This window comes from Blennius ocellaris (assembly GCF_963422515.1).
Source record: "Blennius ocellaris genome assembly, chromosome: 24".
Lineage (NCBI taxonomy): Eukaryota > Metazoa > Chordata > Actinopteri > Blenniiformes > Blenniidae > Blennius > Blennius ocellaris.
This window is the reverse complement of record NC_137673.1, coordinates 11,341,581-11,363,437: the sequence shown is the minus strand read 5'-3', so window position 1 is coordinate 11,363,437 and position 21,857 is coordinate 11,341,581. Positions and strand designations below refer to the sequence as shown.

The following is a 21,857-nucleotide window of genomic DNA, read 5'->3' as shown; positions in this document are numbered from 1 at the left end:
CTAGGTAGACCAGCTAGTATAACACTGAGCAGGGAGCATCTCCATGGCAACAGATGCTGATCTCCTTTGATCTCCATGAGGTGCCTCTCTCATCTGAATTGAATCCACAGGAGGTAATGAGACATTGATGGACTCTGCTGCTCTCTGATTATGTAACTAAACACACCTGTGAGCTACAAGCTTTAAATACTGGAGTTTCAATCACAGCAGGAGGTCATAACTCAAGGGTTTTGGTCCAGAAGTATCAAATCATTTCGATGAGTTCAGGTGTCTTCAAGGAAGCCTGACTGGTGGACAGAATGACAACATTGCTGGATTCAAATGTTTGTCACTGACATTGTTTGAAAGCTGTAAGTCGTCACAAGAGCTTTTGAAATGTTGTGCTGAGTGGTTCAGGCCATGTACTTGAAATCCATTGGGTCCAAATCCTGCCGACAACACTTCCCAACAAGGAGTGAGTCACATTGTCACGTTGTCGACACCTCACCCTGTGAGGACGTTCCATCTGACCAAGTTCTTCCAAAGCTTCTTCAACTTGTGGATAAAGCAAGAGAAGCAAGTTTTGTTGTGAAGGAGAAGTTTCACTAAACCTCAGCAGGGATTTTCTCTTCCCAGTGAGAAAACAAGGCCTGTAAGAAAGTGTAAGTCCAGTGAAATAGAAAGTATAGAGCCTTACCTTACTGTCAGCCTCGTTGACTTGTTGTCTCCTCTGGCCTCAGCTGCACCTCGACACCCTGTCCATGAAAATCACCAACAGAAGGCTGACAAGTTGAAGCTCACATTGTGTTGAACTTGTGTCTATTTTTCAGCAGCTGTTGCTTGATTGTCCTTCTCTCCTCCGAACAATGAATCCAAGTGCTATTGTTTCTTTTAAAATGAGGCTTTCTGCAATATCAGCTGTTCTTGTGATGATGTCATGGTTCTGAAAGAGTTCTGGTTCTGCTCCTGTTTCCATAGCAACTGTGGATGTAGCTTCAAATAGTTTCCACAATGTGAGCAAGTCACAGTCAACCGTGGTCCTGAAGGTCTTCAGTGGAGGATTTTACACTCGTCCTTCATCACTACAGAACAAGTAGCCTGATGTCTGCTTTTCCTGTCAAATCGCGTCCCTGCATCACATGACTTCTCAGCAAATTAGGTCTTTCTGCGTCCTGTTCTATTCAGCTTTGTAGGTCAATTAATATGCAAGATGTCCTCAATAATCTTCCTCATCTGATTGTATCGAACGTGTATTATTTTTAACCCAGCAACCAATGACAGATCGAGCGCAAGTTCACATTGGAAATGTATTTGTCAGCCAGCTCCCGCTCCCCACCCCTCCCCCTGCTCCAGATAGCCAGATACTCAGTGAGAGTCAGTCTGTTTACAGTAGCTGCAGCCGAGAACTTCGCCCAGTTTGTAGCATTGGTAGTTTCCTGCTGTAAAATGCTACACAAAGCCTTTGTTGGTCTGAGTTCACTCATCATTTCTGTGTCGGTCTTCTTCTACTCACAATTTACATTTTTTCTGTAAACAGACCTTGAAAAAGTTCCCCAAAGAAGATCTTCAATCGCATCATGATCTTGATGTTTAATCAGCCTCCATCACTCCAGAGTAGCAGATAATAACAGAGTCCTCACCTCCTGCCCATGAGCCAATCAGACAAGCTCATTTCAATGACCACACCCAGACCAGCACTAGAAACTCTGCTGGCCCTAAAGTGTTCTGTCAATAACACATCAGAATCTGATTGGCTGATGATACTGTCACTCAACATTTTAAGCCAATAGCAGCGTCCAGCTTCCATCAGAGGTTAGCAATGAAGCTACTGCTAGCCCCAGCAGAGGAAAGGAACTGTGATGTGTTTAGAGGACATAGGAGATTTGAGCTCCACACAATAGAACCAGTCGTCTTCTGGATAAAGTTGCTAAAGTCACTAATTGATTCCAGACACAGATTTCAGAATCACTTTTTAAATGTAGAAAAAAGAAAAATGATTTTTGACAGGGCGAGCACACCACTGTGTGTAAATATACTTCAGTAAAACTTGGTCCCTATGTATGATATATATATATATATATATATATATTTGGGACATGATCATACAAGTTTCAGGGTTATTCAGACACCGGGACAAACAATCTTTAACGACAGCTGCACCGGGAGGGAAGCCTCGCTGGCAGCAGTTAGCAACAAGTTGCTAGTCCTTTTCATTTGATTACGGTAAAAAGTCTTACCTTCTATGTTGATATCCACGGAAAAATAGCGGCAGGTAAGAAGGAGCAGCAAGGATCTTCAAAGACAGAGCCGACACCATGATTGGTTCTGATGATGTCACGCCGTGCAGCTCCATGATTGGTCGTTGAAGACACTGTCTCCTGATTGGTTGAACGAAAGATGATCCGGGACTGCAATTTGCTCGCGGGGACATTTGATTGGAAGTTGAAAGATAGAGCAAGAATCGTGATTGGTTTCGATCAGATGATGCTGCAAATGTAATTGGCCTCGGCGGGACTTTTGTCTACCAAATGTCGCGTAGCGGAACCTTTCGTAATGTTTGGACTATCAGCTGCTACTTTTTTCACACTCTTTAAACTCAGCGACTTAAACAATGATGCTAATTTATGGATTTTTAAAGGTAAACGAGCTTCATGTCAAAGATAATGGATGATGCTTTTAGGTGCATCACGTAACTCTGAACTCTGTTGCTGTGCTCCAGGCTGACCAATCCTCTCCTCACAATCACAACCAGCAAATACTTTATGACCTGAGATGAAACCCTCAGTGTTTGTGTATTTGTGCAGTAATTCACTTGCCCTCCCTCCCTCCCTCTCTTTCCCTCCAGTCCAGTCCGTCACCCACCATGGAAGCAGTGTTTAAAACTTGTTTATTTTTAAAAAAGAAGAAGAAAAAACCTGCAATCCCACAGTGAAATTCAAGCCCTGTTACAACGTGGACACATGTACTGATAGACACGTGTTTGTACTGTATATGTACAAATATATATATTCTTTTTAAATCTGGTGGGTGCAGCTTATGTTCATTTATTAAAAACAGTGTACACTGTACTGTCTGTGGTCCATATTGACGTGATCATCGACAACATCAACATCTTTCACAATTACACACTTAAATCACGCAGTACGTTATATTACTGTATATTACTGTACAGGCAGAACATTTCCTAAAAACTCAAATCAATTAGTTTTCAGCAAACTGCACCATGATCCTGTCCTGTCAATTCCTCCATGACCCAGGTTCCTCCATGTCAAGACCAAGACACAATGAGACGTGACTGGAACACCAACGGTCTCTGTCCATGCTCTGTCCACTCTCTGTGCTGTGGACACGTCCTCAGGTGATGGAGGTGAAGGTGGAGAACAGCTTGATGGAGTGTTGACCAGCTCCTGCTCCACTTTACACAAGCTGGAAAAGTCCCACACACACCAGGTCCCTCTTTGAAGGTTCCAGAGTCTCATTGTCCTCTGAAGGACACTTGTTAAGGTCCAACATGAAGGAACGGGATTCAAACCTCAACAAAGAATTTAGACTAACAACAAAACATCTCTACAGCTTCCAATGAACCAACACATGAAGAGGAGGAGGAGGAGGAGGAGGGGGAGGAGGAAGACAAGAGGAGGAGGAGGAAGAGTAGGAGGAGGAGGAAGACAAGAGGAGGAAGAGGAGGAGGAGGAGGAGGAGCAGGAGGAGGAGGAAGAGGGGTAAGAGGAGGAGGAGCAGGAGGAAGAGGGGTAGGAGGAGGAGGAGGAGGAAGAGAAGAGGAGGAAGAGAAGAGGAGGAGGAGGAGGAGAGGAGCAGGAGGAGAAGGAGGAAGAGGAAGAGGAGAAGCAGGAGGAGGAGGATGAGCAGGAGGAGGAGGAAGAGCAGGAGGAAGAGCAGGAGGAGCAGGAGGAACCCTGGTTCGATGCTGGACTCTCTCAGCTCTTCACACTGCACCACCGACACTCAGCAGATCTTCTGGTGGTTCCTCTGTCGCTCACTGCTGGATGAAGCTCTGCTGTCCTCAGTGGACCTTCAGGACACACAGTGTCCTCTCTGGTCTTAGTAGTCCGCCCACCTGCAGAGAGAAGAGAGGTCAGAGGACATGAGGACAGAGGTCAGAGGACAGAGGTCAGAGGACATGAGGACAGTCTCTGAGGAGCAACCAGGACTTCAGTCCTGTCCACAGCAGCAGCTCAGAGCTCATGAAGGACCACCACTGTCAGACCAACACAACCAGCCTGTGGCTCCTCTGATTGGCTGACTGTGTCCTCTGCTGTCCAATCCTGAAGCTGCTCAGCGTTGTCCTCTCACAGCCTCACTGAGACGTCCAACACTGGATCTTTGTTCTCACACTAACTGTGTTTAGTAGAAACCTGCTGGAAGCAGCAGGGACTCACTCCAACATCTACTGACCAGAGAGTCTGTAGGCTGCAGTCTGGACTCTTCTGAAGACCAACCAGCTGCTCCACATCTGGACACTGAAGGTTGTTGTAACTCAGGTTGAGCGCCTTCAAGTGGGAGGGGTTGGACTTCAGAACTGAGGCCACAGAAGAACAGCTGATCTTTGACAAACTGCAGTCCTCCAACCTGAATAAAGAGAGAAAGCATGAGAATGAATGAGGAGAACCAATCAGATGTGTTGATGGAGAAATGAGCAGCTCCTCATTACTGAGTCCTGATCAATGAGCTGTTCTGTTGTTGTGGATCTTCATCATCACACTCATCATCCTCATGTCAGCACAACCTTCACACTCCTCCTCATGTCCACACACATCAGTAAGAAGCTGCTGAGCTCAGTCCATCTCTCACTGCAGGACCAGAGTCTCACATCACTAACATTCCTCCTTCTACAACAGTAACAGACAGTCAACTGACCTCAGAGTCTCCAGACTACAGAGTGGACTCTCCAGAAAACCACACAGCTGCTCAACTCCTGAATCCTGCAGCTGGTTCCCACTCAGGTCCAGATGTTTCAGATGTTTCAGGAGGGAGGGGTTGGACTTCAGAGCTGAGGCCACAGAAGAACAGCTGATCTCTGACAACCTGCAGCTCATCAACCTGAATAAAGAGAGAAAGAAGTGAGATTAGAGGACAAAGTGTGATGTTGAAGTCATTGAGAGTGAAGAAGGTTCAGACTGGAAGAGTTTAGAAATGTAAAGTTGTTAGGTAAATTTGTACTTTATGTTTATTATTAGTACTTGATATAATGGGAATGAACATTTTGTAAGTTATCGTTGTTTCATGCATGTCTATTTTAACCACTGTTCACTGTTTCACACCTGCAAGGGCACGAGTCTTTGTATTATTGAAACTGTACCACTCTGAGACTCTTCAAGGTCTCTGGCCTCTGGGCCGGGGGACATCTGATCTGAGACTCCTGCTTCAACTGTGTGAACCATATAGAAGTGTAACCACACACACACACACACACACACACACACACACACACACACACACACACACACACACACACACACACACACACACACACACACACACACACACACACACACACACACACACACAGGCCTGGAAACCAGTGTTAACCTGCTTTGTCTGTGTATGAAAATGGAACCTCCTACTCTAACTTTGAATAAAACGGGGCAGAGAAATGAAGATGGGGGCAGATCGGTGAACTTCAGCTCCGGAGGTGAATTCATTTCTCTGTCCTTGTACAAGCTGACTTATTGTTTTGACTCTTTATTGCTCTCCATACTGGGGTTGTCTCTCTTCTCTCATTCTTGCAGGTTTTGAACCTAACAATTGGTCCTTCGAGCCGGATCCCAACATAACCCGTTCCCTGGAGGGAGTTCAAACGGACGGCTGTTTACGTGCACGGCAAAGGACCAGGTCCTTTGTGAAAAACTAAGACTTGCAGGTTACCATTACCTAGCAGGCCAGCTGACGTAGGTCCAGAACTTCCTGCCAGAGGCGGGCTTGACGGGATCCGAGGAAAACCCAGAGAGAGTAAGTGATGACTAGACTGACGACAAGAGTGAATGAATATTGATCCTAATATTCACTGGATATTTAGTGAAGCTGGTGTAGTGAAGGTACAGAAAATTAAACAACTGGAGATAAAATTAAATTATAATCGGAGGAACAGGTACTCGATTAACCCAATCATTTTAGGCAAGACCTAATATCCAGAAGAAATAGTTGTCCGCGAGTAAGCGATATAGAAATAATTGTCCGCGGGTAAGCGCTATAGAAATAGAAACAAAGAGTACTCGAGTGACTGTGACTGACCAAAGGACTGTGTGTATGAAGAGAAATTATTTTCGAAACCCAGACGATCGGTAAAGTTAACGGTGACGACTAAGATCTATCTGGGGAGTAAAAGTAATCTCTTATTGCTGACTCATCAGGTGAAATTATGGGAGAATCTAAAACTGCTCTTACTCCTGTGATAGAACACCTAGTGGAAGACCGGAGTGAACAACAGGTTTGCTCTAGAAGCTCGTCTTTCAAGGAGGAAGTAGCGGGTCCATGAGACATTTTCTCTCCATGAGATCGCACTTGCAAAAGAAACAAAAAATGGGAAGCTGTTGTACAAAAACTAATGAGAGTAATGAAGTTGGTGACACAAAATTTATGAGTAAAAGTCACCCTAGCTTGACTCAATATCTAAAATAGTAAAGCAAAAGAAATTTAGAGTGTGGAAAATGAGTTATACAACTTAAAGTTCTTCTACAGACCTTCTACAGAGATCCAGAAATTAAATGGTTTATAAAATCAACAATAGATTATTGACTTCTAAACTAAACAAACGTGATGACTTAAACTAGACTAAACATTTAGATGAAGCTTGGAAAGAGTCAGCTTACAAAAAACAAAAAAACAAAACCTTAAACAAGAAATTAAAAAATAAGAAACTAATAAAATTATTCTCAATTTTTTAAGATAATAGATTGTTACCTTTGCATAAACAAAATAATGATTATCAGGCATAATCTGGCTAGTTGATGATGTGCTGCTATAACGGGACATGGAAGATCTCATGTCTCAACAGGAGGGAAGACACACATCAGAAACGGATTTCTAATCACTTGAAAACATTTACCCAAAACATAAATGATTTTATAACCTTGATGCTGATTTAAAACATGGAGATATGGAACGGCCTGGAACGTTCCATATCTCCATGTTTTAAATCAGCACGGATTCTACTCAACTAAACTTGATAGTGAATCACATGCACTGTCTGTGTGTACAAGAGGTGGGAGGAGCCTCGGTGGAGCACTGCAGGCTTCACTGGTGCTGTTTCACCCACTAACGTTGAAAGTACTGCACACAGTGTCTGTGATATTACTTCAAAACAAACTATCTTATCATGCGAGACATGACAGTTTGACTGTCTACCAAAAACGTACATCCTTGACCAGATTTAAAAGGTGCGTCTAACAAAATCAGATTTAACAATATTTATAGATCATATAAAAAGAACACAGATGGTTCAAATGTCAAAAAGCAATGTATTTGCAGATTAACCAGCCAAAGAAGTGGTAAAATGAAACCAGGAGCGAGATATTTATCTCCAGAATACAGGAGTAGATGAAGAAGTTTTAAATATAGATATGCAAAACCCGGCTCCAAAACAGAAAAACAATATTGGAATAGAAAAATAGAATAAAAAATGAATAAATAAATAAAAAAAAAAATAAAAAAAGGTAGCACAGCAGAAAGAGAGTATCTATTTCTGCCCAGAAGGGAAACCTACTCCCAAAATCACTATATAAATAAGCAGCAATAATGAGCCATGGGCTTCGCCATGCCTCAACAGGAGGGATGGTACACTAATAAATAACAAATAACAATAAACCATCAGATGCAATTTAAACAGACCACCACCAAGGCAATACTTTCAAACTCCAAATTTAGTGATTTAGCTGAACTTTCTACAGAAAGAAAAGTGTGGGAACAAAGTTAATCAACCAATAAATAAATCAACTAGGAAAGAAGACAATAACTAGTCTTACGGTTTTTTACCTGTTAAAAGTCAAACTAATGCGACGGGCAAAGCCGTTCCCTTTGAATTCAAATGATGATAATTAAATCTACTGATGCATCCTCGGACTGTCTCCTCAGCCTCTCATCCTGTTGACCATCGTCCTCCAGTCCCTCATCAGACTCAGACTGTCTCCTCAGCCTCTCATCCTGTTGACCATCGTCCTCCAGTCCCTCATCAGACTCAGACTGTCTCCTCAGCCTCTCATCCTGTTGACCATCGTCCTCCAGTCCCTCATCAGACTCAGACTGTCTCCTCAGCCTCTCATCCTGTTGACCATCGTCCTCCAGTCCCTCATCAGACTCAGACTGTCTCCTCAGCCTCTCATCCTGTTGACCATCGTCCTCCAGTCCCTCATCAGACTCACACGTTGTTTGTGGTACAAAGAGAACACCACCTGCCTGATAAGAAGTTCAGGACAGACCGTGGGTTCTCTGCAGAGATTGTTGTGAGACATCAGAAATACCACAAGACGAGGAGCATGAGGTGGAAACATGACCTTCTCATGAGACGATGTTTTGTCCAGGACAGTTCTCATGAGAGACGCTGACAGAGGAGAACAGGAGGAGCACAGTGATCCAACTAGAGATGCTCTTAAGTGTTATATAATGATATAAAATAGAAGATAAATGGAAAATACTTTAAATTAAAAGTAATGTTGAATTAAAAGTAAAAGATTATTTAATGTTTTCTATTTCGGGGGAATGGCAATACATAGATAATGTTTTCTGTTTCTTTTATAAAAGGGGGAATGGAAATAATTATATATAAAAGCAATAAAAAACATGATGAGAGTTAAAAGATAATCTTCAAAAAGACATTTAATAATAAGGAGCACACAGAATAAATTCTAATAACAGTAATGAAGTTTAAAGTCAAAAGTCCAAACAGCTGAAGGACCAGGAGGAGAAGAGTCTCATCAACATGCTGATCACTAACATGCTGCAGAGCTCAGTCCACCTCTGTCCTCCAACATCTGGACCAGGACACACACACACACACACACACACACACACACACACACACACACACACACACACACACACACACACACACACACACACACACACACAGTGTTGTGATTGGTCAGACTGAAGCCAAAAGGGGGCGGGGTTAATGCTGTGCACCTGCAGACCACAGAGAGGAGAGTCGGAGGAGTAAAGGTGAAAAAAGAGAGCAGTTCTATTGGAGATGGATTTTATTGCCCCTGGAAGTCAGAGCAAGTGGCAGAAGAGCTGCTTTGGACTTTTGATGAGTTTCACTGGAAGATTGATGAATTAGTGGACAAAAGGACGTCTGAAGTCTCTGGCAGCACGACTGTAAGTCCTGTGAATTTAAGTGACTGTTATTCCACAGTAGAAAAAAGCTTCAGAGGTTTTTATAAAGGGCAAAGGTTGAAGGTATTGACTGGATAGTTTTTCATTATTTAGGTGTTTGTTGGGTTGTTTAGTTTGATATAAATTCATTCTAAAATAGTTGTTTAACTCCACAGTTCATTTACAAAAAGCCTTTAATTTATAGTGTGTGATTTACTGTAATTAAATATTTGTTTGCTTTTTAAAGGTCCTTTAAGTAACTGTGTGAATATTTCTCATGGTCTTATAATAAGAAGGGTCATTTGAGTGTCGCCCCCTACTGGTAAACCTTGGTGGTAACTAGCTGCTCACCAACCCGACCCCCCCAGCCTTTAAGTCACAGCTCCTCTAATTCAATTCAGACAATAATACTTTAGAGAGCTGGGCTGCTACATGAGCTGAAATGAGCAGCTGATCATATTCAGAAGAGACTGATCACACTGATCCTTGTTGTTCATTTCTTCTTCTGAAGAAGGTTGGAGCCCTGAGGAAGTGAAAGAAGAAGGAGCTTATTATTGTCACTGATGTGATCTTTGTTCTTCTGGAGAGCTGAATTGATGTGACAGCAAACAGAAGCAGTGTCCAGTGGGAGGACAAGTCAACAGCCAAGCTTACTGGACATCAAGACAACAAGTCCAGTTTGTGTAAAGGAGGACAAAACGCTGCAGCAATTTAAAGTGTATTTAAAAGATGTTAATAGGACTAAATTACAGTTCAGGGTGAAAACAATGAATTAAAGAAGTCCACTGTGATTAAAACTAGACACTCCTATAGATATATTTGATCTTCCTGTGTCTCACATAGAGTCTAAAAGGTTCAAACAGAGTTGGACTTTCCAGGCAGCAGTAATAGTGTGTTACTCTAAAAGACCAGCAGGGGGCGCATAGTGATTGAAGGCAGTGGAGCCCCCAGGCGGAGTCCTGCACGTACTGCACCTACGGTTTATTTGAAGGTGTGAACATTTATTTTGAAGGGGTGTTTGCTTTTGTCTCTTCCTGGTGAGCCGTCAGCAGAATATGTTGCTGGGCTGTTTTCCCTCTGTGTTTCTGTACACACCCCCGGGGCTCGTCAACCACCATCTTCTCTGTGCACAGAACGGAAAATCCCCCCCCGGCGCTCACAACACAGACGCTGGGGGGAGGGGGGCTCTGTGTGGACTATGGTATTGAATCCTGGCGGCGCCACTGATTGGAGGAGCCTCAAAGCTGCACAGAGGCAGCTGCATATTAAATCCTGCAGCCGAGACAAACGCCAGCTCAACCTGTCTGCCTCTTTGTTTCCTGCTACAGGATTTAATGTCACCCTCCATGACACACACTGGGTCAGGGGGGCAACAATGGCAGAGTGAGTGAGAGTTTGGAGCTCCAGCTGGGAGATCAGTGACTCTTCATCCAGGAGAGATCAGCCTGCTTTGAAAGCTGAAGGTGAACATGGAGCCTGTCAGAGCTGGACAGTGAATTGTCCAGTGCAGCACCTTGTTCTTCTACCAAGCTTTGAAATGTGGAGCTCCACACGGCTCTGCCACAGTCACAGGACTAAAGTCTCAGTTTCTCATGGAGATCCTCAGTGTGGATCATCTCATATCAGCCTGATGTCTGACCTTTAGTGGAACACAACTTTCACTGCACACAAACTCAAACATGGAGTCTGACCTCAGAGTCTCCAGACGACAGAGTGGACTCTCCAGAAAACCACACAGCTGCTCAACTCCTGAATCCTGCAGCTGGTTCCTACTCAGGTCCAGATGTTTCAGATGTTTCAGGAGGGAGGGGTTGGACTTCAGAGCTGAGGCCAGAGAAGAACAGCTGATCTCTGACAAACTGCAGCCCTTCAACCTGAATAAAGAGAGAAAGCAGCAGAATGAATGAGGAGAACCAATCAGATGTGTTGCTGGAGTCCTGATCAATGAGCTGTTCTGTTGTTGTGGATCTTCATCATCACACTCATCATCCTCATGTCAGCACAACCTTCACACTCCTCCTCATGTCCACACACATCAGTAAGAAGCTGCTGAGCTCAGTCCATCTCTCACTGCAGGACCAGAGTCTCACATCACTAACATTCCTCCTTCTGCAACAGTAACAGACAGTCAACTGACCACAGAGTCTCCAGACTACAGAGTGGACTCTCCAGAAAACCACACAGCTGCTCAACTCCTGAATCCTGCAGCTGGTTCACATTCAGGTCCAGATGTTTCAGATGTTTCAGGAGGGAGGGGTTGGACTTCAGAGCTGAGGCCACAGAAGAACAGCTGATCTCTGACAACCTGCAGTTCCTCAACCTGAATAAAGAGAGAAAGAAGTGAGATTAGAGGACAAAGTGTGATGTTGAAGTCATTGAGAGTGAAGAAGGTTCAGACTGGAAGACTGAACCTTCTTCAAACTTTTTTTTCTTCTCCAGACTTTTCTTTATTTTGTTCTTTGTTTTTTATACTTTTGTTTTGGCTTTTGTTATAATTGTTGTGATTATTTTGGTTTTTGCTCTGTTGTTGCTCAGGCTGGTTTCATCTCATGGCAGTTGGAAAATATTTGGATCACTGTGATTATTGTATTTATTAAAAAAAATAAAATGTAGCACTAACAAGGGTATTGTATATATCTCCCCACCAAGTCTATCTCTGTCTTTCCTCTCCTCTCCTCTCCTCTCCTCTCCTCTCCTCTCCTCTATCCTTTCACCCCAACCGGTCCACAGAATTCCTCCACCTCTGACTCTGGTTTCTACAAAGTTTCTCTCTGTTGGAGGAGTTTTTCTTTCCACAGTCACAAACACACCTGCTTGCTCATGTGGATGTGTTGGGCTTTTCTATTTTCTCTATAAAAGCACATTGGAATGACTGTAATGTATTTAAAAATGTCTTTTTTTTTTATAAAAAAAAAAAAAACATGCTGATCACTAACATGCTGCAGAGCTCAGTCCACCTCTGTCCTCCAACATCTGGATCCTCCTAAACTCCTCAACAGATTCTACCTCCAGACAGTGAACTGACCTCAGAGTCTTCAGGTTACAGTTTGGACTCTCCAGTCCAGAACACAGAACCTTCACTGATGAATCATCCAGCTGGTTCCAGCTCAGATCCAGAAGTTTGAGATGGGAGGGGTCAGACTTCAGAGCTGAGGAGATCACTTCATAGTGAGGACCAGAGAGGTTGCAGTCAGAAAGTCTGTAATGAGACACAGAGAGGACACGACATTGTTATGAGGTCACTTTGTTGGACATCAGAGCTTCAGATCATCTTCTCTGGGTTTGACTTTGGCTTCATGTGGACGTGAAGGAGAGAACATGGAGTTCCACATGTTGAGTTCATGTCTTCAGTTCAACATGTGGAAGTGAAGCTGTGGAGTGGAGCTGGACGTCCTGCTACTTGTTTATATCCAACGTCCTCTGGACGATGGTTACGACATTGAAAGGTACAAGATCAAAGATCCTGATCGTCAGCAATTCTTTGTGATATTTTATTATTTCAGTCTGGACATTTGTCAGATGATTGTTCTTCTACTAGAACCACTGAAGATCCAAAAGATCAGTTTTACTGAGTGCAGATTCATGTAAATATGTCTCTTCTTAAAGCAGCAGGTGACATGTTTAGTAAATCATTATATTTCTGACTGTATTTCATTTCTTTCTTAGCAGGACGAGGAAGAAGATTCACTGAATTGATCTTTGTTCACGTCATTCTGAGTTTCTTTATCTGGTTTTTAAAATTCTAAAATCAAATGACTTTAGTCAAAATGATCATTTTGGTCTTTTTCTGGATTTTTCTCATCATCAGATCTCATGAAGAGAAATAAAGCATCAGTGATCTGATCTTCATCATCAATATGATCAGTACATCCACAGTGGGACTCACAGTGCTGAGCCACATGTTTCTTCATGACAGATCATTGAGGAACATCTGCACAGAGGAACTGCAGGAACTACTTTCTACAAACATCACTGAGACATGTGACCATGAAGACATGTGGACTCACCGAGCCTTCCTGCAGTTCCTCACAGCTGGGATCAGCCTCCGTAGTCCCTCCTCTGAGGTCTGGTACTTCTGCAGGTCCAACTCCTCCAGGACCTGGTCTGACATCTGCAGCATGTAGGCCAGAGCTGAGCAGTGGATCTCAGAGAGTTCCTTCTCTGATCTGTTCTCTGACTTCAGGAAGTCTTGGATGTCCTGATGGACTGAGACGTCCTTCATCTCCGTGAGACAGTGGAAGATGTTGATGCTTCTGTCAGGAGACATTTCTTTACTGTTGATCTTCTTCAGGTTCTGGATGACTCTCTTGATGGTTCCTGGACTGATCTCTGTCCGACCCAGCAGACCCTCTAAGAGTCTCTGGTTGGATTCCAGAGAGAGACCATGAAGGAAGCGGACAAACAGGTCCAGGTGGCCGTTCTGACTTCTGAGGGACTTCTGCAGGACTTTCTGCAGGAAGATGTCCAGAGATGAGAACCCAGGATCCTCTCCAATGAAGGTCTTCAGTTCTTCAGTCTTCCTGCTGGTGAAACAGTGGAACAAGTCGACTGCAGCCAGAAACTCCTGAACACTCAGATGGACGAAGCTGTAGACGGGTTTCTGGAAGATCACAGACTCTCTCTTGAAGATCTGAGTACAAATTCCAGAGTGCAGCGAGGCCTCAGTCACATCCAGACCACATTGCTCCAGGTCTTCTTGGTAGAACATGATGTTTCCGTTCTCCAGATGTACTAAGGCCAGCCTGCCCAGCTTCAGAAGAACCTCCCTGTCAGCCTCCGTCAGCTCCTGTGGACCCGTCTCATGTCCTTCATGGTACTTGAGCTTCTTCCTGTGTGTCTGAACCAGCAGGAAGTGGGAGTACATGTCAGTCAGGGTCTGGGGCAGCTCTCCTCTCTGCTCTGTGGTCAACATGTGCTCCAGAACGGTGGCAGTGATCCAGCAGAAGACTGGGATTCCACACATGATGTGGAGGCTCCTGGAGGTCTGGATGTGGGAGAGGATTCTGCTGCTCAGCCCCTCATCACTCAGCCTCCTCCTGAAGTACTCCTCCTTCTGGGCGTCAGTGAAGCCTCGCACTTCTGTCAGTCTGTCCACACATGACGGAGGGATCTGATTGGCCGCCGCCGGTCGGGAAGTGATCCAGACCTGAGCCGAGGGCAGCAGATTCCCCCGGATGAGGTTTGTGAGCAGCAGGCCGACCGAAGACTGGTGTGAGACGTGGACCACCTGCTGGGAGCTGCTGAAGTCCAGAGGAAGTCTGCTTTCATCCAGACCGTCAAAGATGAAGAGCAGCCTGCAGACCGCCAGCTCCTCTGCCGTCACCTTCTGTAAGGCTGGATGGAAAACCTGGAGCAGCGTGAGAAGACTGTAGGGCTGCTCTCTGATCAGGTTCAGCTCCCTGAAGGAGAGCACCACCAGCACCCCCACGTCCTGGTTCTCCAGGCCCTCGGCCCAGTCCAGACTGAACTTGTGCACCGAGAAGGTCTTTCCACTGCCGGCCACGCCGCTGGTCACAACCACTCGGATGTGTCTGTGCTGCTCAGCCGAGGCTCTGAAGAGGTCCTGACACCTGATGGACGTGTCCTGGAGGCTCTGCTTCCTGGACGCCGTCTCCAGCTGGTTCAGCTCCGGTTCCCTCTGGAGGTCCTCACTGTGTCCCTCTGTGATGTGGAGCTCAGTGAAGATCCTGTTGAGGAGGGTTCCTCCTCCTGCTTCATCACTTCCTTCAACCACACGTTCACATCTGCTCCTCACACTCTGCTTGTGTTCCTCTAGAACCTTCTGCAGACCAGCACCTGCTCAGAGACCACAACAACAATCAGACTGACCAAAAACAAGCAGCAACACAACAAGTCCAGTGAAGACAGACGAGTCCCTCAGCAGACACGTGTCCACTCTTACTGGGTGCAGCTCTGCTTCTGGATCTTTCTGCACACTGAGGACAGCAGGAGGCTCCTGATGAACCACCCTGGTCCCAGTGTGAGCTGCTGCACCGTCTGCAGACCTGGTGTCCACAGCTCCACCAGACTGGGTCCTTCAGGACGTCCTGACACAGAGGACAGCAGGACGGCTGCTGCTCAACGCCGTCACTCCGCTTCTTCTCTCTGTGGACACCAAGCAACGTTCACTGAGCTCCACAACGCAAAGATCCAGCTTCAAAATACTGGAACTGAACCTGAGAGGGAGCAAAACTTCTGTCACTCTGGTTTTGAGGAAATTAAAGAAACAAAGACTTTCTTACTTTGTGTCTGAAGGTACAGGTTCAGGACTGAAGACTGGTGGATGGTGTTTGGACCGGTTATTCTTCAGAGACAAACTGCTGGATACTGAAGATCCTGCTGTGTGTCTGAGCTTCTGTCCTCTACACACACACACACACACACACACACACACACACACACACACACACACACACACACACACACACACACACACACACACACACACACACACACACAGGATCAAGGACTGTGACCTGGAAGGAGGTGATTGGAGGAAAGTTCTGCTGATCTGAACCTGAGCAGTGAGATCTTATTGGACTTCTCTGCTCGCCACAGACAGTCCAGAACAAACAAGGTTCAAACACAGTCCTGCTCAGAAGTGTGTGTGGTACCAGGGCTCCTGGGCTGTCAGGTCCATGATCAACTCGGTTGTCCTTCCAGCTGACCTGGGACTGCATGTTCTGGACTCTCAGGTGACGAGAGGCCCGGCAGAACCAAGCACATAGTGAGGCTCTGCTGGGAACGGCCAGCAGGGGGCTCTGTGTGAAATGATCTCCACTCCCACCTCCGTCACACTTTCTCCCAGGTACCAGAGGAGGTTGGACACAAGGAGTCAGACTGGACTCTGTTCAAGACCTCCTCTAAGGAACTGGCTCTGCTCAGCAGGGGCCAGAAGCTTGTTGGTTCCTGTCATGGCGGCAACTCCAGGACACGTTGGTGAACACCTGAGGTGTGGGAAGCTGTCAAGCTGATAAAGGACACCTTGAGGGCCTGGTTGGCCCTGAGCATACCAGTTCTGCTGGGCTCAAGGACTGCAGCTGCTGCACTTCCAGAATCAACATCTGTGACTTGGGAGGAGTTCAATGAGGCCATGGAGAAGGACGTTCAGCCTCCAGGAGCTCCTGGAGCACCATCCAGCAACTCAGAAGGGTTGGAGAGATCTTTGTCAAGCTGCAACTGTGGTCTCTGCAGCAGATAACCTACTCTGACCTCTGGTGGGCATCATTCGGAGGTGGAAGGAACACTTTGATGGTCTTCCTGTTCCGATTTACATCCATTCCTCATTGAGCTTGAAGCGTCTGTTGTGTCCTCGTCCAGTTCATTGGAAGAAATTCACTTATGTAGTCAAAAACCTCCTTGGTGGCAATTGTTCCTTCTGTTCTGCCCAAGAAATGGAACAATCCAACTTCAATGCTTCATGAACAATCACCAATGACGTCTTCTGAGACCAACGTCACCTCATGTGACCTCTTGTGACCCCAACAAACAGCTTTAAAGTCACGTAGAACACAATGGCGAGTCAAAAGATAAACCTTGGAGTCGTCAATCAACAAACAAACCATCAACATGGAACCATGAGGTCATTAAAATATAGTGACAGAGCCACAATTTAAACACCTGAACTCCACCATTTAGGGTACATCCACAACATCGACAAAAAAATATTTTTTTCTGCCCAGCCTCCTAATACCTCCGTCCACACGTCTCTATGAACTAGTCTCTATGAACTAGTCTCTATGAACACTTCTCTATGAACTAGTCTCTATGAACTAGTCTCTATGAACACGTCTCTATGAACTCGTCTCTATGAACACGTCTCTATGAACACGTCTCCATGAACACATCCCTATGTCTCTATTAACTTGTCTGTATGTCTCTATGAACTCGGCTCTATGAACTCATCTCTATGAATACGTCTCTATGAACACGTCATTATGAATACGTCTCTATGAACACGTCTCTATGAACACGTCTCTATGAACACGTCATTATGAATACGTCTCTATGAACACGTCATTATGAACACGTCACTATGAACTCGTCACAATGAACTCGTCTCTATGACCATGTCACTATGAACACGTCACTATGAACATGTCTCTATGAACACGTCACTATGAATACGTCTCTATGAACTCGTCTCTATGAACACGTCTCTATGAACACGTCACTATGAACACGTCTCTATGAACTCGTCTCTATGAACACGTCTCTATGAACACGTCTCTATGAACTCGTCTCTATGAACACGTCTCTATGAACACGTCACTATGAATACGTCTCTATGAACACGTCTCTATGAACACGTCACTATGAATACGTCTCTATGAACTCGTCTCTATGAACACGTCTCTATGAACACGTCTCTATGAACACGTCACTATGAACTCATCTCTATGAACTCGTCTCTATGACCATGTCACTATGAACACGTCACTATGAACTCGTCACAATGAACTCGTCTCTATGACCATGTCACTATGAACACGTCACTATGAACACGTCACTATGAACACGTCACTATGAACACGTCACTATGAACTCATCTCTATGAATACGTCTCTATGAACTCGTCTCTATGAACACGTCTCTATGAACTCGTCTCTATGAACATGTCACTATGAACACGTCTCTATGAACCCGTCACTATGAACACGTCACTATGAACACGTCTCTATGAACACGGCACTATGAACACGTCACTATGAACACGTCTCTATGAACACGTCTCTATGAACACGTCACTATGAACACGTCTCTATGAACACGTCACTATGAACACGTCACTGTGAACACGTCACTGTGAACACGGCACTATGAACACGTCACTATGAACACGTCACTATGAACACGTCTCTATGAACACGTCACTATGAACACGTCACTATGAACACGTCTCTATGAATACGTCTCTAAGAACACATCTCTATGAACACGTCTCTATGAACACGTCTCTATGAACTCGTCTCTATGAACACGTCTCTATGAACACGTCATTATGAATACGTCTCTATGACCACGTCTCTATGAACACGTCTCTATGAACACGTCTCTATGAACACGTCACTATGAACACGTCACTATGAATACGTCTCTAAGAACACATCTCTATGAACACGTCTCTATAAACACGTCTCTATAAACTCGGCTCAACACGAGGCTTCAGGGCGCTGTGACTCACCAAACACACCAGAAACACAAACAGTTGCAGGCCGATCTCTTCCTGCTGCTCCATCAGTACCTTCTCGTTCTATAGATCTATAGTGTCAGTGAACCAGGTTCCTGGTTTAGGAGAACCAGGTTTCTGGTGAGGATGACAGACCAGAAACATCTGGTTCCGGATAACCAGGTTCCTGGTTTAGGAGAACCAGGTTCCTGGTGTGGACGACAGACCAGAAACATCTGGTTCCGGTTAACCAGGTTCCTGGTTTAGGAGAACCAGGTTCCTGGTGTGGACGACAGACCAGAAACATCTGGTTCAGGTGAAGCAGGTTCCTGGTTTAGGAGAACCAGGTTCCTAGTGTGGACGACAGACCAGAAACATCTGGTTCCGGTTAACCAGGTACCTGGTTTAGGAGAACCAGGTTCCTGGTGTGGACGACAGACCAGAAACATCTGGTTCAGGTGAAGCAGGTTCCTGGTTTAGGAGAACCAGGTTCCTGGTGAGGATGACAGACCAGAAACATATGGTTCAGGTGAACCAGGTTCCTGGTTTAGGAGAACCAGGTTCCCGGTGTGGACGAAAGACCAGAAACATCTGGTTTAGGTGAACCAGGTTCCTGGTGAGGATGACAGACCAGAAACATCTGGTTCAGGTGAACCGGATTCCTGGTGAGGACGGGCCGTTAGTCAGACGAGCCAGATGACTATAATGAACATGATGAAGGGATGAATCCAGTGGGATGAGGAGCGTTTAGGAATCAAGGTAAAGGGGTGTTGAGAAGTGAACATGTGATTGTGGGCCAGTAGCTCCTGCAGTCAGCACGTCGACTGACACTCCCTCAAAGCTCTGGACGTCTGTGGCACCGTGCCCACATCGTAAAACTGACATGAGAGTGACCTTTGTTTTATTGTGGCGAGCCTGAGACGCACCTGAGCAATAATCCTGCCGTCTAATCAGCATATTGATATGATCATGTCGCCTCACCCACACGCACTCGCACACATTTGTGAACGAGGCTTGAGAGCAAAAGGTCTTTTGTGTTCATAGAACATCTTTGATCTTTGAGTTCAGCTCATGAAGAACGGCAGCAAAAACAAAGTGTCTCCTTGATCTTTGTGTTCAGTGTGTCCAGAATGAGAACAGAGGCAAACTGCATGTGAGCCCTGAAACTGCCAAAGTTGGCGTGAAGATGGATCAACTCTGGCAGGAAGACGATGTTCACTGCTCACGATCAGAAAACCAAAACCCCGGAGCTGCGTCGTTTCTTCAGTCTGACGTCTCTTACCTGCTCACACTCTCTGAGCCTTCCTCCTCCTCTTCCTCCACATCATACATCTTCAGCCAGGCCGGGGATCAGGACCGACCTGGGACACACACACACACACATACACACACACACGCACACACACACACACTAAAAAGCCGCTCACACTTGAAGGTTAAGAAGGAAGTTGGACAAACACTCACCAGGTTCTTCTTCTCTGACACTCGACTGTCAGTCGGAGTCTGAACTCAGGCAGAGTCTCGATACTTCCTGGTTCCCTGGTTGGACTCTTGGACCCGAATCACCTGAACTCAGCTGCTCCTCCCCCTTTGATGTTTCCTGGAACTCAAACCATCCACATTACAGGTGTTTCAGCTGCAGTGTGAACAAACAGCTCCCAAACTGAAGAGGTGGTCTTCACGGCATGTTTCTGTCCCCGACACACGTCCTCAGTGAAGAAGACGAGTTCAGGTCCTCACAGCAGGAAACAAACCAACAGTCACTCTGCCCCCAGTAGTCGTTGGGTGAACCAGGGGGGTGATGAGACTGAGTCCAGAGCCAGTGAGGAGAACTTGGTCACCTGCTGTGAGCAGAACTGTCTGCAGCTCAGTGGGACGAAGACCAAGGAGCTGCTGGTGGACCTGAGCAGGACCAGGATCTGTGTCCCCCGTCTCCATCCAGGGCCCAGGCTGGTTCAGGGGGTTCAGTGTCTATTGCAGAGAGGAAGTCTGGAGCAGGTTCCTGAACCAATGAACTCTAGTGTTATTATACACCAGGTACTATGAAATCCTGCCAGAACCTTATCTTCCAGCTGAAGATGAACACAGTTCAAAACAAACTGCCAGGAAAACAACAGAGAGTTTGGAGTTGAAAACATCTGGAACTTGAGATTCTATGACGATTGGCCATAACAGTCTGGTAGCAGTAGAATCAATGAATGAAGAGAAAACTTTCCCGTTGGGAGATAAAACCTTCCAGATGTGCAGTCACAGTTTCATTCTTCACCTCTTCTCTACTGGAGGAGCTGTGGTGACACACATTACATACAAAGTTGTGTCTCTGCATCAGCAGCTCATCCTGGATTGTTTCTTTAGTTTCAGGCTGTTGAGCAGAACTTCTACACTTTGGCTTGTTTTCAAATTAGAGGCTTGATTCATCAATTAATGTCCTGATGATTAATAATGTCCCTGGAATGTGGTGAGTTTTCTGACCACATGTCCTGTTTCGTCACTTAGACCAACATACACACACACACACACACACACACACACACACACACAAACACACTGATATACACACACATACACACACACACACACACACACTGCTATACACACACATACACAGTTGCACACACACACACTGCTACACACACACTTCTACAAACACACACATACACACACACACACACACACACTGCTACACACACACACACACACACACTGCTGCACACACACACACACACACACACACACACACACACACACACACACACACACACACGCGCACACACACGCACACACACACAAATAATAATAAAAAAATGAAAATAAAAATTAAATAAAAATAAGAAAAATAAGAAAAAAAAAACCAAAAATATATATATAAAATAAAACAACAACAACAAAAAAAAAACCCTGAACTACTCCAATGAATACCGGATGGAATAAATGGCATCATGGCTAACAGAATGCCAGTTACAGCATAAAACTACTACTAATATCAATAATAATAACGAATGCGCATTAAATGTAATATTGCAGTTTTAAAGCACTGCTTGTTACATAAGAGCCATTCCAGAACAGCACATCCTTTATAGACAGTCGGTGTATATGTGAACGTACAGACTCACCCGGTAATATGAATGAAACTTGAAAGTAATGATGGCAGTAATGTCCTTGTGAGAAACTGAAAAACAGCCTCTTTATTTGGTGATTGTCTTGATGAATGACTTGGCCTCTTCTGGGGAGGTAAAGTCTCGCTGTGCGCCTTCATATGTTATGCGCAGTCGGGCCGGGTGCAGTAAGCCGAACCGGACTCCCGGGATCTCACGGAGCTGGCGGCGGACGTCATTGAATGCAGCACGGGCCCGTGCAGTCTTGGTGGTGTAATCAGGGAAGA

The 21,857-nt window shown here is 45.3% G+C and overlaps 2 protein-coding genes across 19 annotated transcripts in view; one reads left to right on the top strand and one right to left on the bottom strand.

Moving 5' to 3' along the window:
• The window catches only part of LOC308147501 (NACHT, LRR and PYD domains-containing protein 3-like), an 835,749-nt gene that overhangs the window by 372,003 nt on the left and 441,889 nt on the right, over nt 1–21,857 (top strand). The gene's annotated exons all lie outside the window — the stretch shown is intronic.
• LOC308147500 (uncharacterized protein) overlaps nt 1–21,857 on the bottom strand; it is a 1,504,609-nt gene that overhangs the window by 1,328,095 nt on the left and 154,657 nt on the right. Inside the window, 3 exon segments of the mRNA XM_080519675.1 lie at nt 4,858–5,040; nt 10,998–11,180; nt 11,444–11,626. Coding sequence (XP_080375801.1) covers nt 4,858–5,040; nt 10,998–11,180; nt 11,444–11,626 — 549 coding nt within the window.